Source organism: Neopelma chrysocephalum, unplaced genomic scaffold (genome assembly GCF_003984885.1).
Source record: "Neopelma chrysocephalum unplaced genomic scaffold, ASM398488v2 Primary Assembly neopelma1_77, whole genome shotgun sequence".
In the NCBI taxonomy this organism is placed as follows: domain Eukaryota; kingdom Metazoa; phylum Chordata; class Aves; order Passeriformes; family Pipridae; genus Neopelma; species Neopelma chrysocephalum.
In genome coordinates, this window is record NW_020897738.1 from 1,546,817 (window position 1) to 1,562,114 (window position 15,298).

At 54.8% G+C, this 15,298-nt stretch overlaps 2 protein-coding genes across 4 annotated transcripts in view; one reads left to right on the forward strand and one right to left on the reverse strand.

Moving 5' to 3' along the window:
- Positions 1 to 5,768, reverse strand: part of SGSM1 (small G protein signaling modulator 1) — a 36,396-nt gene extending 30,628 nt beyond the window's left edge. For all 3 annotated transcript variants that reach the window (XM_027689465.1, XM_027689464.1, XM_027689468.1), the window contains exons 1-2: positions 5,720 to 5,768; positions 5,591 to 5,634 (exon numbers count right to left, since the gene is read on the reverse strand). In XM_027689465.1, coding sequence (XP_027545266.1) covers positions 5,591 to 5,634; positions 5,720 to 5,738 — 63 coding nt within the window. In that variant the 5' untranslated portion in view covers positions 5,739 to 5,768. The remainder of the gene's footprint in view (positions 1 to 5,590; positions 5,635 to 5,719) is intronic.
- A 5,984-nt stretch (positions 5,769 to 11,752) lies between these two features.
- LOC113970601 (sodium-dependent serotonin transporter-like) overlaps positions 11,753 to 15,298 on the forward strand; it is a 6,890-nt gene continuing 3,344 nt past the window's right edge. Inside the window, exons 1-5 of the mRNA XM_027689714.1 lie at positions 11,753 to 11,927; positions 13,690 to 13,824; positions 13,935 to 14,154; positions 14,336 to 14,474; positions 14,705 to 14,839. Coding sequence (XP_027545515.1) covers positions 11,753 to 11,927; positions 13,690 to 13,824; positions 13,935 to 14,154; positions 14,336 to 14,474; positions 14,705 to 14,839 — 804 coding nt within the window. The remainder of the gene's footprint in view (positions 11,928 to 13,689; positions 13,825 to 13,934; positions 14,155 to 14,335; positions 14,475 to 14,704; positions 14,840 to 15,298) is intronic.

Genomic DNA, 15,298 nt, shown 5'->3' on the forward strand with positions numbered 1-15,298 from the left:
TTTGGTGCAACAAGTCCACGTGGGCAGCCCTTGCTGTAATCTGAGCATTTCTATAATTGCTTCTCTGAACCAAGGTCCCTTTCCAGGAACAGGCTCTGGTTAAGCTCCACAGGAAGCAGCTCCCTACTCTGCACAAGATGTGTCCCTGTAGCACTGCAGCACTGTCACTTCTCAGGTGTTCTAAAATGCTGAAGGATCACTTAGATGCCATATTAAGACAACCCCAGGCGTGGCTGTACATGACAAACACAATTCCCCTGCACCACAGGTGAGCACCTCCCAGCAGGAACACAAGCCTGGTTTGGTTGGATGTGCCAAAGGTGGTTCAGTGTCCAAGGCACAGCAAGTGCAGAATCTCTGCTCAGCTCCAGGACACAAAGACATCACCCCAGACCCTAAGTCCCTCTGGACTGCCCACCCCAGTGCCCACAGAAGTGTCTGTGTGCTGGGAATGGTGGATGGAAATCCCAAGACACTGGATCTCACCACCCATGCTGGAGCTAAAAGCCACCTTTTCAGCTAAAGCAGAACTTCTCAGACCAAACCTGTCATCAATCAGATTTATCTTCTCATTTGAAAATGAGATGTCTGCCTGTTGCTGGTCTTGTTGCTACAATATCTTTTTTTAGCAGACTTGTTTATAAAATTCACATTATCAGTGTTGAAAGATTCCATGTTTCTGATGCGTTACCATGTTTCTTATCTATCCAGCAACAAACACCCTGATTATCCAAAGGCAGGTGCCAGACACACTGCTCAGCACCATCACGAGTTGCAGCCACACCCTGCCACTTCTCCAAGAGTTTACTGGCTGACCACTAAATAAACCAAATTAATTGGGCTCTGATCAGTTAAAACACCCCCAGCTGCAGAGCACATGCACTATTTATACCCAGAGATCCAAGGGCTCTCACCAGACATTTTGATGTCCCCCTGGCACGGGGGGACAGCTTGGGGATAGCTCAGGGACAGCTCTGAGGGCACCAGGCACTTGCCTTTAAAGCCATTTGGCAGCTCCCTGTTCTTGCTGCCACAGAAACATCGATCGCAGTCCTACCCATGGAGACCTTTGGCTTTTCTAAAAGTCTTATTTAATTATTTATCACTGCTTGCTGAATAAAACATGGCACTTTCTGCAGCTGAGGGATCCCCCACGTGACACATATGGGATTTCCAGGCCAGACCTTCCCCAGGCACAACGTGTGCTCATGGCTGGGGACCCGGATGAGGCTCCTTGGAGGGGAAGGGGGAGAAGAACTCTGAATATTTGGGCAGTTTGCTGGAAAGTAAATTTAAAAAATATTAATGGAAGGATCCATAAGATAACAATGCACCCTGGGGGACACAGGAATGATCCTAGAGATGTGTATTTCCTGATAGTGCTTTGCACCAGACTTTCTTCATAGGGCATCAACTTTTGGCCAAAAAATCTGTGCTTACAACACTAATTTAAGCTCACTAATATCACGTTATAGCTGGTTCTATTCCTGTTGTGCTTGTCAAACACACATTTCCAAGCCATCTGTTGGCACTGCTGGCACTGCTTGCTGTAAATGCTCAATACAGACATTTAAGGAAACATTTAAGGAAAACTTTAGTCATTTCTGTGTTTCCAGCACCTGACCTCAAAGTTTTGCCCTGTTCTGCTCTCATCCCAAGGCTCTTGTTTTCCCAGATGATGTCACCCTGACAAGCTTTTTGGATTCAATTAAACATGGCAAAGACTGACACTATTTGCACCAAAATCGAGTGCAACTTTCAGCTCCAAATTGCTCTGAAGTCCTGAATCTGTGCAAACCCAGGTATTTCCATGGCAACGGCCAGGACATCAGGAGGGAAGGGGATGATATTTTGGCAGCAGAGAGGGGAGGTTGGGTGGGGAGGAAGGAGGACTGAGGCATATGGACTGAGAAGGGAGATGTGAGGAAGGGGAAAAGCAGCACAAAACCTGCTCTCTGGGGATGAAGGATCCAGCCAGGGGTTTCTGGAGCATGAGAGCACTCGTGCACCCCTTTGCTTTTATCTTTAAAAGGAGAGGAAATGGTCCCCAGTGATCAGTGATGCTCTTCAGAGCAGATCGATGCAGGCAATCCAGAAATGCTGCATAAAGGATGTCTGTTTACTCCTGGTACAGGAACAGGTGAAAAGGGCTACCCTGGGTGCTTAAGAAACATCAGAAGGTCCCTCTGCAAACAGCAGCTTTCATTACCAACCTGCAGCTCATCATCCTCATTTCATCCTCATCTTCATCTTGCCTGAGCACTTTTGACAGCCACACAAAAGCCTTTTTCTTTTTTTTTTTTATGAACTGGCTTTGAGAGCATTTAAAGCTCTCAACATTAATTTTTCAAATCCTAGTAACATTAAATTAATTTACAATTTTCTACCAATCCAGAAGGAAATAGCTGGCACTGACGCCCGCAATCTGATATTTTGGAACCACGGGCACATAGAAAAACAAACCCATGATGCAAAAATATTGCTCTTACCAGTGATTTGTGTTATTTAGCCACAAACCAGGCAACGTGGCTGCGAAGTGGGGGCTTCATTTAAAGGGTGGGAGGAAGAGACTCACTGTTGTCCCCATGATACATGATGAAGGAATTAGTCAACAGCTACACAGTGACAACCATTCAAGCTATTAAAAACAAACAGTATATCTGATAGAAGACAAGTAGGCTGTGGTCAAACCAAATTTTTAAAAGAATTCTAAGAACAGGCAGCAAAATGTTCAATCCAAGCTCAGCGGTTACTGAGTAGTAAAGAACTGAAGCTGCTTGCTGAGTGGCAAGTTAAATATAAACTAAGTTTTTGCAGAAGAATAACCAAGATGACTGTTTACTTTCATATTCCATTCAGCTTTTCACTCAACTCATTTTCCAGGCACACAGAGTACAGGTGTATTGCACTGGTAACACCTGCTTCCCCACCCACTCCTCTGTGCAATGCAATTACCTGGAGGTGGTTAAAAATAGACCTCCTCTATTAAAAATGAAACTTGTAAAAGAAGGGGAGGAGCACAGGCTCAAGGAGAATATTTGTAGTTGAAAACCCACACTCCTTCAAGCCTGGGTATTTCAGGCTCTGGGTTTGTAAAGAAGCCTCATTCCACCTGATAAAAGCTCTAAAAAAAAAAATAAAAAAAATCAGAGAATATTGGTTATGCTTCTTATCCTGCATAAAAGGAAACAGGATTCCTTACAAAGTCAGACTTCTCTCCTTCCCTTGCAGCCTGCTGACAAATAGTCAATTCTGCAGCTTCCGGGCTTAGCTTGATTTATCGTGACCATATGGGGAGGGGGAGAGGAAGGAGACGGTGACAGATAACACAACTCATCTCAACATGAACAACCACTGCAGCGCAGGACTGCTTCAAAATAAAATGCATTAACCATGGCAACAGCCCAATACCGAGGGCTGCTGGCTCACACAGTGCTCTGGGTAATGTCAGTTTACTGTTGATCTCCCTGCTCGGATCAGACCTTGCCTTCCCAGTGTTTTACTCACTCAGTTATGGCACTGGGATGACAGATGTGGCACAGCTCCCCAAGGATGATCCCTGGCTGTCCCCTGTCTCAGCAGAGCTCACCTGCACTGAGGGCCCCAGCAGCTCACACAGAGACATGGCTGAAGCAAAACCAGACATGGTCTAGTGACATGACAATACACAGGTTTGTGGTAGGTAAAAATTCTGGGAGTGGGAAAAAAAACCCAGGAAGTTTCTGTAGTTGGCCGTTTCTACTGCTCCCTGGAGTCTGCACAAGCTCCTGACTTAACCTGGGGTCAGTCTAGGAGAGGAAGAAAAACCAAAAGCATGAGCAAATCAGGCCTAATGAGCAGGGAGCAACAGACACAAGAATGTCCCACCTGCTCCCAGTTTCAGGAACGCTGCTAAATAATTAATTACATAATCTACAGGATCATGTTTCCCCAGGTTTTTTAATTCCTACCAGAACAAAGCCCAGGTGAAGAGCACAGAGTGTGGGTCCCCCGTGGAATTCCCCCACCTGTGTGGCTGTGGGCACCAGGCAGGGAGAAACCGCAAAGGAAGGGCAACCATGTAGGCAACCTGTGTAGGCAGAGAACCCACAGCCACACCAACATCCCAAGGTGGAGTCCAGAGTGATGGGACCACAAGGAAGAAGTCTGTGCTCTGCATCAGCACTAACAGGCTGCTGGAGAGATCCCAGAGTGTGTCAAACACCCCCACCACAGCACCAGGGCAGAAGGGCTTTCCCCACGCACCCCTCCCTCCTTCAGGCTTTACTAACATTCACCAAACCCACGTTTACCTCCCCAAATGCCAGTGGGAAGGGCATGTCACAAGCCCAGCTCTGCTCCCTGAGGCACGAGCTGCACCTTCTCCCAGCACACGGCCCTGGGAGGGAGTGAAGCCAGGCACTGAAGGCCAGCTCAGGAGATGCTCACAGGCAGTGAGAGCCCACCGAGGCACAGCGGGCTCTGGAAGAAGCTCCCAGCTGGGAGCACAGCCCTCACCTCCCACCCCCAGAGGCAGCCGACGCTCAGGCCGTTGTGTCTCTGCGTTCAGGAGCAGCCACAGACAGTAATAATGAGATGGCAGCTCCATCCACGACGCTAAATAAATGTCATACCCTTTTCCTGGTTTAATAGCCGTTGCCCAGGCAACCGGTAGTATTCCTTAGCACCACACCCGGCAGAGGATTAAAGGTGGGAAGTGGTCTGGATGAACAGCACTGTCACCGTCCCCAGATCTACCACCCACAGGTCTGGTTCACATGACCCCGAGCAGTGTCTTCCACTTCCCAGAGCCCCTAAGGTACATATCGAGTGCTCATAAGACCAGAAACAAAACATCACTCATCCCCTCTCCAGTATCCCGGGGGGATGATCTGCAGGGACAGACCAGGGGCAGGAGGTGACAACTGCTCCCGGTGACCCAACGCTCCAGCACAGAGCAGGACTCGACTCCTCGATGGACTGTGGGCTCTCGGTGTAACACCACAGGCGATAAACACGGAGCTCTGCGCTGGCGGAGGAGCTCGAGGCAGCCCAGCATAAAACACGGTCTAAACTAATAGAGTTAAAGATGCCTGAGAAGAGGGAGCAGAGCGAAATGCCATCACCCTGCACTGGGCACACATGTGTCCACCCCCCTTTTTCCCGGCCAGGGTCGCCAGCACCCGCCGCCCCCCGCCCTGCCAAGGAGCACCGCGCTGCCGGGAGGGCTTGTCCCATCCCTGCTCCCAAGGGAAGGATGCAGCACCGGGACTCGCCCCCTTTTCCCTGCGGAAAATCCCAAGGTGTGGTGTGCTCTGTGCCCAGGCAGAGGCGATTTTCCCAGGATGCGGGGCGCTGGGATGCCGGGCACTGGCGCTGCAGGGATGCTCCTCCGCCCGCCGGGACCCGCAGCCGCGCCCGGGTGGGCTGACGGCCCCGGGGTGGGCTCTCGGCCCCGGTCGGGGCTGTTTTTTTGGGGGGGCTGTTTAACCCGCGGCAGCAGCAGCGGGAGCCCGGGATGCTGCGGGCGGTCCCGGGTCTCCCGCCGGGAAGGTCGCCGCGGGGCACCGGGCCGGGGGTCGGGGGCTGCTCCCGGGGGTCCCGCACCCACCTCCTTCTTGACGGTGCGCAGCAGCCGCTGCCGGGTCTCCGCCTCTGCGGGGAGAAGAGGAGAGAGAGGCCCGTTAGCACGGCCCGGCCCCGCCGGCCCCATCCCCGGTCCCCCCGTTCCCATCCTCACCCGCCGGGGCCGCCGCCATGGCCCTGCTCGGCTCCGCAGCGCCCGCAGACTGCCGGGCACACCGGGACGGGCCGCCCGACCGCCCGCCCCGCCGGGGAGGGGCCGCCGCCGCCGCCAATCCGCGCCCGGCACCGGGCATCGACCATCGGCACCGACCACCGGCACCGGCACCCCCGGCACAGCCGACACCGAGCCCCGAGCCCCGGGATCCCCGGGCACCCCCAGCATCGGGACCCCAGTCACCCCTGGGACTCCCGGCATCGGCACCCCCTGCACCCCGAGTACCCCCGGCAGCCCCAGCACCGATCCCCGGGCACCCGCAGCACCCCCGACACCGGGCACTGACACCGGCATCACCGGGCACCAGCACCCCCGGCAGCGGCTCAGCCGGGACCGGCCCCTCGCCGGGGTCCCAGCCATCCTCCAGCTCCCAGGGGACACCACCGCCACCAGGCACCCCCTCAGCTGGACCCCTTTCCCCCCAGCCAGGCCCCAGGTGACCCGAGGCCGAGGTGCCCCGAGGTGCCCAGGGACGGCGGCCGGGTGACACGGGACAGGGAGAGCCCTCGGGGTGTCCCTGCACACGGGGTTGCTGGAGCAGTGTCCATCCTTGGACAGGGGTTCAGGGCTTTGGGAGTCCCACGAAGGGGGAAGCGCCCACGTGCTCACAGCCCCACACCATCCAGGCACGCTCCGGGGACCAGAGGAGACCAAGTCATAAGAGACCCCCTTTTCCTCCTCTCAAAATCACAGCCCCTTGGAAAGTGGCCCTCCTGCAGCTCCATTAACGCATCTTCTGTTTTTCTCTTTCCTCATTTGGTGTTCCAGGACATTTCCATAGAAACAGCATCCCGGCTCCTCTGCAGTCCAGTTTCCAATAACTACAAAACACATTATTGCAAGGGCAGCAGTGCCCGGCCGTGCTGCATGTGGGCACAGGGCCACTGGCACAGCCCCGCTGGCCATCCCTGCCATTGGGACTAATCCTGGCATGGACAGCAGGGACGTGCTCCCACCTCTGCCAGCCCCCCATGATCTCCTCCGCTGCTCCCAGAGCTGGACTGCACCCTCTGCCTCGGAGCCTTTCGCTCCATGCTGGTGCTTGGTGGCTCTGGAGACGGCAGGAACGATGCTCCCAATGGTTCTCCTCCACTGCCTGGACTGGCAGGAGAACAGGAGGGAGCTCTGGGCTCAGGCTTAATCTGAATTCACTCCCTTCTGTGCCTTACAGGGGCCAGGAGGAGACCTGGGCCATATTCCTTGTAGCGGAAAACCTATTTCCGTGTCCTCTGTTTGCTTTTCACTGTTTATTTCCTGTTAACAAAGGTGGTGGCAGCACAAATGTTACCAAGTTGCAGCAACAGGCACAGCTTGATTGGGAGTATGTGATCCCTGATCCAGATAGATCCCAGAAAGATTCTAGGATCCATGGGAATCTGGCCTGGACAGCTCTGGGTGCTGCTGGTGGGGTCACAGCTCCCCTCTGCAGTCACTGAGCATTGACTTGACCCTCAGGATTCTGATCCCAGCCCAGGGAATCACCCTGGCCTAAGGCTGGGCTCCCTGCAAGTGACACAGGACTTGCTGTGCCATGCTGGGGACTGTGTGCCTGGTTTGTCCCCATGGCTGCAGCTCTGCTCATGGTCACTGGCTGTGGACCCCCAGGGCAGCAAGCCCAGTGCCACTCTCACGAGCTGCACCAGCACAACCCCTCTGTGCAGCAGCCTTTGCCAGGGGTCTGTCCATGGAGAACCCTGTGGATGGGGTCCCCTTCCCCCAGAAATGGATGTGGGAGGAGAAGGACCAAAGACACAGGAGCCCAAGGCTTTCCTGGTCTGACCTGAGACCCACAGCCCAGTCAGGAGCTGGCCCTGACCAGGGGCTCCAGCCGTGCTTGTAGCTCTGCCACCCTGCCTGTCATTTATTGGTGACCACAGGCCCTACAGTCTGGACAGGCAATTAATACACACTAATAAATACCCATAATGATGTGTCCTGGCCTCATCAAACACCATGGGAGCACCATGAGATAGCAGTGAGTGCAATTACCAGGGCAGAGGCAGCTCACTCGCTCCCCTGGCCCCAAATTTTCCCTGGAGCAGAGCAGAGCTGTGGCTCTGCGTACCTGCGGATGCTGGCACAGAGAAGGTGCCAGGTTCCTGAGAAGCTGGGCACAGCACCATGTCAGGTACAGCCTGGCACAGCTCCAGTCTCTATGAAGCTTCTCCAGCCCAGGATGAGACCGCCTGACCTAAACCTGCCATCCAGGAACAGCCCTGCTATACAGGGGTAATAAATCGCTCATTTATTACCTTCCTTCGGGGAAAAATCAGCTGAAAGAAGCACAAGGACAAGCTCTCCCCAAGTCTTGCTGATTCCTTTCCCTTGGAACATTCTTTTTCTCCCTGGATTAAAGACAGGTCGGAGACGATTGGCCCCTATTTTCTGGAGCCTGGAGAGCTTAAATGAGAGCACGTTGATCTATACTTAATGTGATTAAGTTACATCTCTGATTATCATGCTAATTAAATTAAACTTCCCACTGCTGCCTCTGCAGCTTAAACAGGATAGTTGTTTTAAGACCACAATTCGCTCCTCTGCACATCCCTGCATGGATGAGCAGGTGGGATAAAAGCAATCTGCTAATCAAGTCATTGTGGTGTTTTGAAACAACTTCTACTGCAGTGGATATTCAAATTTAAATCTGATTTGAGCTGGATTTAAACTGTTTTCAATCTAAGGTCACTTGTGCTTTGAGTAAGGAAAATAACAGGAAAAAGCAGAAATAAACAGAGTGTGTCTGTGTTGAGACAGCGAGCTATTGGAAGAAATTCTTCCCTGTGAGGGGGTGAGGCCCTGGCACAGGTTGCCCAGAGAAGCTGTGGCTGCCCCATCCCTAGAAGTGTTCCAGCCTAGGTTGGATGGGGCTTGGAGCAACCTGGGCTGGTGGAAGGTGTCCCTGCCCATGGCAGGGGGTAGAACAAGATGAGCTTTAAGGTCCCTTCCAAACCAAACCATTCCATGATCTCCCCAAGACACCTCTCCCCCGCCCTCCTCCCGCCTCCAGCAGCCCTGAGAACCTGAGAACCTGCACTGCTCTTTCCACCTTGCAGCTTCTAAAACAAACGGAGATTTCAAAGCTCTGCCCTCATTGCTTTGACAGCGTGGCCCTGACCCGCTGCGGAGGGACGGCGGCACGGGTGGGGGGTCGGGTGCCCCAGGAGAGGGTGGGAGCTGGGGGAGCAGGATGGGAGCACTGGGAGCATTCATGGCTCATTCACCAGCAAGGACCTGGGGGATCTGTCAGGGATGGAGGTATTGAACTGACGGTGCAGCACATCCCTGGGCTGGAGGGGAGCAGCAGCAGCGGTGCCTGGGAAACAGATACCAGGCAGTGCCTCAGCACAGGGAGCTTTCAGACAGCAACGGGCGCATCCCTGTGCTGGCAAAGCACTGCACAGCTCCAGCTTGGAGCTGCTGTGGGAACAGCTCCAGCTGTGCCAGGCTCACACTGTTCCTGCACTCCCAGCTCTGCCCAAGGTGGGAGGACAAAGCTCATCCCGTGTGATTTAACAGATCAGTGTGGGGGAAACAAGGGGCTCTTCAGCAGAGAAAGTAGCTCAGTTTTAAACGATGCCAGATTCACACCAGGAAAGGGGTCTCAGCCCAGCACCCTGTGCTGAGGGTGTCCTTGCTCCACACAGACCCCTGCAGACCCCCACAGACACCCACAGGTCCCCTCAGACCCCTCAGCCAGCTCCTTCAATTAGACCTGGCAGTGATTCAGTCCATCTGCTGAGCCTTCCTGAGCAGAGGCAGGACCAGGGCTCAGGAGGGTCTCCCCCTTTGTTACACAGAGCCATTCCATGTGAACCACCCAGAGAAAAGAAGGGTCAGCAACGGAGAAAATGCTATTATCTATTATCTATTATTTTTTACAGCTGCTATGGCACCAGCTGCCTCTGTTCTGTCATTTATGCTTGAGCTGGTCTTTGGTCAGGGTGTTAAACCCTGCTCCCCTGGCACGCTCTGCAGGCAGATCACACCAGCAGCAGGGATTTCTCACCTTCATCTCAAAGCCTGGGACAAGGGCAGCCCCTCTGGCAGCCCCCACAGCCCCCACTGCTGAGCACAGCCTTGGCTTTCATCTCCACACCCGCACTGAAGGACTGGGACTGGAATCCACAGCTCTGCAAAGTCCCAGGAGTGACATAAATCCTGTATAAACCGCAGGAGATTAACTGTCCCTCACCTGTGTGCTGGGGCTTGGCTCAGGGAGAGCTGCATCGGGGCTCATGGAGGGGGGCTGATGGTGGAGGGGCTCTGTCTGGCTGTGGTGGGACCCCCCCAACCTCGACTCACTCTCCACTCAGAGCAGAGACCACCCTGCCACCCTCTCACCCAACCCCTTCACTTGGGGTAAAGTCTCATTGCTCCTCATAAACCCACACACAGAAAACTGTTGTACTTCAAAGGAGAGGTGTTCAAGGAACAATAATTTCGTGTTAAAGGAACAATAATGTTGGGTTCCACAGCACAGAGGGAGAAGCCTGTAGAGTGCAGCCCACCCGGTGCGGGGATTGATGGGACCAGAACTTACACCCGTCCCTGCCCACTGGGAGGGGGCAGCCCCAGGCTGGGAACCCCAGTTCATGCTCCCCACACTGGGTCAGGGGATACCCAGGGGCACACAGTGAGGTGGGGTGGCTCATTAGGAGAAAAAATCCCCTTCCCAGGGCTCTCAGGATCATGTGCAGGCAAGGAGCCAGTGGGTGATGTCCCCTGGCAGAGCCATGTCCCCTGCTCCTCCTCCACAACCAGGGGTGTGCAGATGTGGCACTTAGGGACATGGGTGAGTTGTGGCCTTGGCACTGCTGGGGGAACAGTTGGACTTGATGGTCTTAGAGGGCTTTTCCGACCTCAGTGACTCCATGATTCTGTGGTTCCATTCTATGACACCCCAAACAGCCGGGGCCAGACACACCAAAAAAATAAATGTGTTTTTAACTGGAGGTTTCTAACGGGTCTCCATGTGTGTGCCTGAGGGATTAACAGTGTCCAGAGGCTTCCCGTGCCGGGCAGACACCGGGCAGACACCAGGCAGCTGCGTCACGTCGTCACAGCAACCCGCTCACCCTGGCCCTGAAGCCGCAGCTCCAGCTCCAGCTCTCATGGTCTTTCCTGGAGTTTCTTTTAATTACAGATGAGAAAGGCTGGGACAGTCAGGGCTGAAGCCCCTCAGAGCCCTGGGAGCACCTGGTGACCCCGTGCTCAATCATGTTTCACTGCAATAAAATCTGCTGTTAAACTGACACAGGGCAGAGCGGTGGCTCTGGGGACACTGCCATTCCCTCCTGGTCACAGCTCAGCTGTGAAAGTTATTTCAATTTCATGTGGCTTATTCCCAACAATTCACACCCTAGAGAGACCCAGCGAGCCCAGATGGATAAGGTGACCTTTAAACATCCCTTCCAACCCAAACCATTCCATGATTCCTGATCTTTCCCTGCAAGAACGAGTGGTCACCTTCTCCGGTGGGTCTGGTGTCATCATTTGTAGAGTGGTAACAGCAAAACACCAGGGACAGAGAAATAAGGATTTTTCAGGAGGAAGGAGGAAACACGGTCCTGTTTCACCAGCCCAGTCCCCAAATGCACCCAGCAGGTACTGAGGGGACGGGACCCGCAGGGTGAGGTTGGTCCCTGTGGGGTCAGGCTGGTCCTGTGGGGTCAGGGTGGTCCCCACGAGATCAGGCTGAACCCCACGGGGTGAGGTGGGTCCCCACAGGGTGAAGCTGGTGGTCCCTGCGGGGTCAAGCTGGTCCCTGCTCGGGGGCTGCTCTCCCATCCTGCCTTTGATCAGAGCTCTGCTTTCCCTGCCGGCTGCTCTCCGTGCCGTGGGTTTCCAGCGGGAGGTGGGGAAGCGCAGTCAGCCTGACCCTCCCCTCCTCGGATCTGTCAGCAGCAACAGAAAAATCCTCCCCGGCCCCAAGTTGCTCAGCCTGAATCCTGCAGGATTTGCCAGGGCAGCAGGATGGCAGAGCAGCTCTGCCCGGGTCTGCCCCCCAGCCTTGCACCCCTGAACCCTCAAACCCACCCCAGGGACAAGTGGAGCAAAAAGATGGATTTCCTCCTCTCGGTCATCGGATTTGCCGTCGATCTGGGCAACGTCTGGCGGTTCCCTTACATCTGCTACCAGAATGGAGGGGGTAAGGACACCACTGGGGTTGTTTAAGTCTTCTTTTGAAGAAAAGACATCTTTTTTTCTCATTTTTCCATCTTTCCCACCCTGAAAAACTCCCTGTTTCTTTTCTTTCTTTGTCTCCAGCTGCTCTGCTCTGGACAGGGCGGTTTAGAGACCGACCCAACTTCTCCTGACATCTCTTTCTGTTCTGTTTGCATCTTTCTTCATTCAAAATCCTCCTCCATTCCCTCCATCCTCCTTCCCTGGGGTCCTTCCCTCCTTCCCTGGTGTCTTTCCCTCCTTTCCCCGTGGGGCTAGAGGTGTGTTAACAGCTCTAGGATCACAAAGGGAAAACTAGCACGATCCAAACCACAATAAAGGATTAAGATCTCTAAATTTGGGGTGGGAGGTTTATACACTTTATGATCATGGGACTCGGGGAAGCTGCCCTTTGGGGTGACTTGGTTTAAAATCATCCTCGTGAGGATCCCACCCTCCTGCCGTGGATCCTGGCCAGCGATGCTGGACCCCATGAGCAGCCCTGGCTCCGGGGGGTTCAGCCTGTGAAGGATCAATGGAAAATGAAGATACAAAAGCTTCATGCAGGAAAAATCTTTCAGTAAATGACAACTAAATAAATTGCTTTAAATGGAGCAGGGTAGAAACCTCTCTCACATGGAAATCAAAAAGGAGGGATGAGAATTTTGTGCTGTTTGGGAAAGCGCAGCGGATTTAATTGCCAAAGTCAGCTTTCAGGGAACATCCTCTACTGCTTGGGAAAATTAGAAAGAGATAATTAGTTCCATACTCAAGGCAAAACTGTGGATCCCAGGTGCCCACACTGAAGCACAGTTATTTGCGAGTTGCTCCTGTGGGATTGGGACCAAAGCTGAGCCCCTCTGTGTGGCTGTGGATCGGGTGGGGGATTTCCACCCACCCCACACACACAGGAGGGTGAGGAGTTCAGGCAGCAGCTCTGGGGGAGTGCAGCCACAGTCCCTGTAGAACAGGAGCACCAGGATGGCCAGCGCTGGGCTCACCCACAGCCCAGGACCTGCCTGGAAGGGAAACACTGGAGAAAACATTGCCCCACTGGGCCAGTCCAGCCGAGAAATGGGGGAATACAGGAGGGTGCTGGGGATGCTGAGGATGCTGAGAGTGCTGGGGATACTGGGCGTGCTGGGGGTATTTGGGATACTGGAGATGACAGGGATATTGGGAATGCTGGAGATGCTGGGGATACTGGGGATGCTGAGGGTGCTGAGGATACTGGGAATGTTGGGGGTGCCACATCACACACACAGAGAGCTCTCAGAGAGAGGAGCCGTGGGGGTTAAATTAACTAGTCCCAGCAGAACTCGGAGAGCAGCTCCACTTCCAAAACCTCCATGGGGTATGAGTGTAGCCCTGGTAAAAATGAGACTGTTATGAATAATGCAAATTACAGCTTAATTATGCGTCTTGGAGTGGCTGTGCATATTCAGTGGGATTTTCTCCAAAATACTTCTAGACCTGAGGGGTGCTTGGTGTCCCTTCCCCTGCACCCCAATGGTTTGTGTGGCTCTTTGTACCATCCTGGCTAGCAGGGGAGTCCTAGGAAGCCCAAGAAGCTGGGACTCCAAGCAGGGTCTCTCATCTCTGAGCCCCAGATCATTTCCAAAGCATCTCACAAACACATCCAAACCCGACGTGCTGCACTGGGGCAGCACCGTGAGGGAGGAAGGCGACAATATCATGGTCCTCCCCTCGCAGCCTGGTGGTGACCCTGCTCTGCTCCCGCCCCACAGGAGCCTTCCTCATCCCCTACACGCTGATGGCTGTTTTTGGAGGGGTGCCCCTCTTCTACATGGAGCTGGCCCTGGGGCAGTTCCACAGGACAGGAGCCATCCCCATCTGGAAGCGCATCTGCCCCATCTTTAAAGGTGAGAGCCCCCCAGCCCAGGCCCCACGTGCTGGGGTGCAGGGCCATGCTGGCAGTGCCACTCCCCACAGCCATGACCCAGGGGCTGAGCCTGCTCTTGGCTTTTCCCAGGTATCGGATTTGCCATCTGCATCATTGGCCTCTACGTCTCCTTCTACTACAACACCATCATTGCCTGGGCTCTCTACTACTTCTACTCGTCCTTCTCGGGCACCCTGCCCTGGGCGAGCTGCGACAACCCCTGGAACACCCCTGACTGCACCAACTACTTCGGCAGGAGCAACGTCACCTGGACCAACTTCTCCAGGTCCCCTGCCGAGGAGTTTTACACGTAAGTCCACAGATGTGGATGGTGTGTTAAAGCTGGGCATGTCCCTGTGGAGGCACTTGGGTCTGCTGCTTGGAAGCAGGTGCCTGGGAGCAGGCTGTCAGGTGGGAATGCTCTTGGGGAGCTCAGGACTGCCTGCCCGGGGTTGATCCTGCTCCCCGGCCGTGGGGATCCCTGCCTGCAGGAGGAAGGTCCTGGAGATCCATAAATCCAGGGGTCTGTACGACATAGGAGGGATCCACTGGCAGCTGCTCCTCTGCCTCTTCCTCATCTTTGCCATTGTCTACTTCAGCCTGTGGAAAGGGGTGAAAACCTCTGGGAAGGTAAGGAGGGCTCCAGCAGCAGCCCTGCCCTGACACGGACATGCCAGAGCCCTGGGCAAGAGGGACCCATCACCAGGTGGGGGTTTTGCAACTCACCTGACTGCAGGAAGAGAAAATATCACCTCCCTCCCCCCCAGCCCCTGCCCCTCAGGGCGTCCCGAGTGAGCTGTGCCCGACACGGGGGGTCGGGTGCTCGGTGGTGCCGCGGGCTGACAGCTCTGTCCCCCCAGGTGGTTTGGGTGACGGCCACCCTGCCCTACGTCGTCCTCCTCATCCTACTGATCCGGGGGGCCACCCTGCCCGGCGCCTGGAGGGGAGTCGTCTTCTACCTGCGCCCGGACTGGGGCAAACTCCTGAGCACCGCGGTGAGTGCACGGGGGACGCACTGCCCCAGGGATGGCAGGACACAGACACCCTCCCTGGGACACCCATCCACCCCTGCCCACGGGTCTGGCCCCGCCACAGGGGATGGGGGCCTTGTTCCCACAGAAACAAGGTGCCCTGGACAGGTTCTTGGAAATGTAAATCCGTAATTGAATCACCCATTTCATTTTCGCCGGGTTTTGTTTGTGCCGAGCTCTCGCCCCAGCCTGACAATGGGCTTCCTGTGGGTAATTACCAGGCAGCACTTGAGAATTCTCATTAAAGGTAATGAGGGCCGTGCTGCCAGCACCGAACCTGCCGGCAGGAGTGGGTATGGGGGTTTGGGGCTCCCCTCAACTCCATCCTCCTCCAGACATGGGCAAGTACAGGTGACACTGCTTAATTCTGCTGCTGCAGGACCCCAGGGTGGATACCAGCTCCCTCCACCTCGTGACATTCCC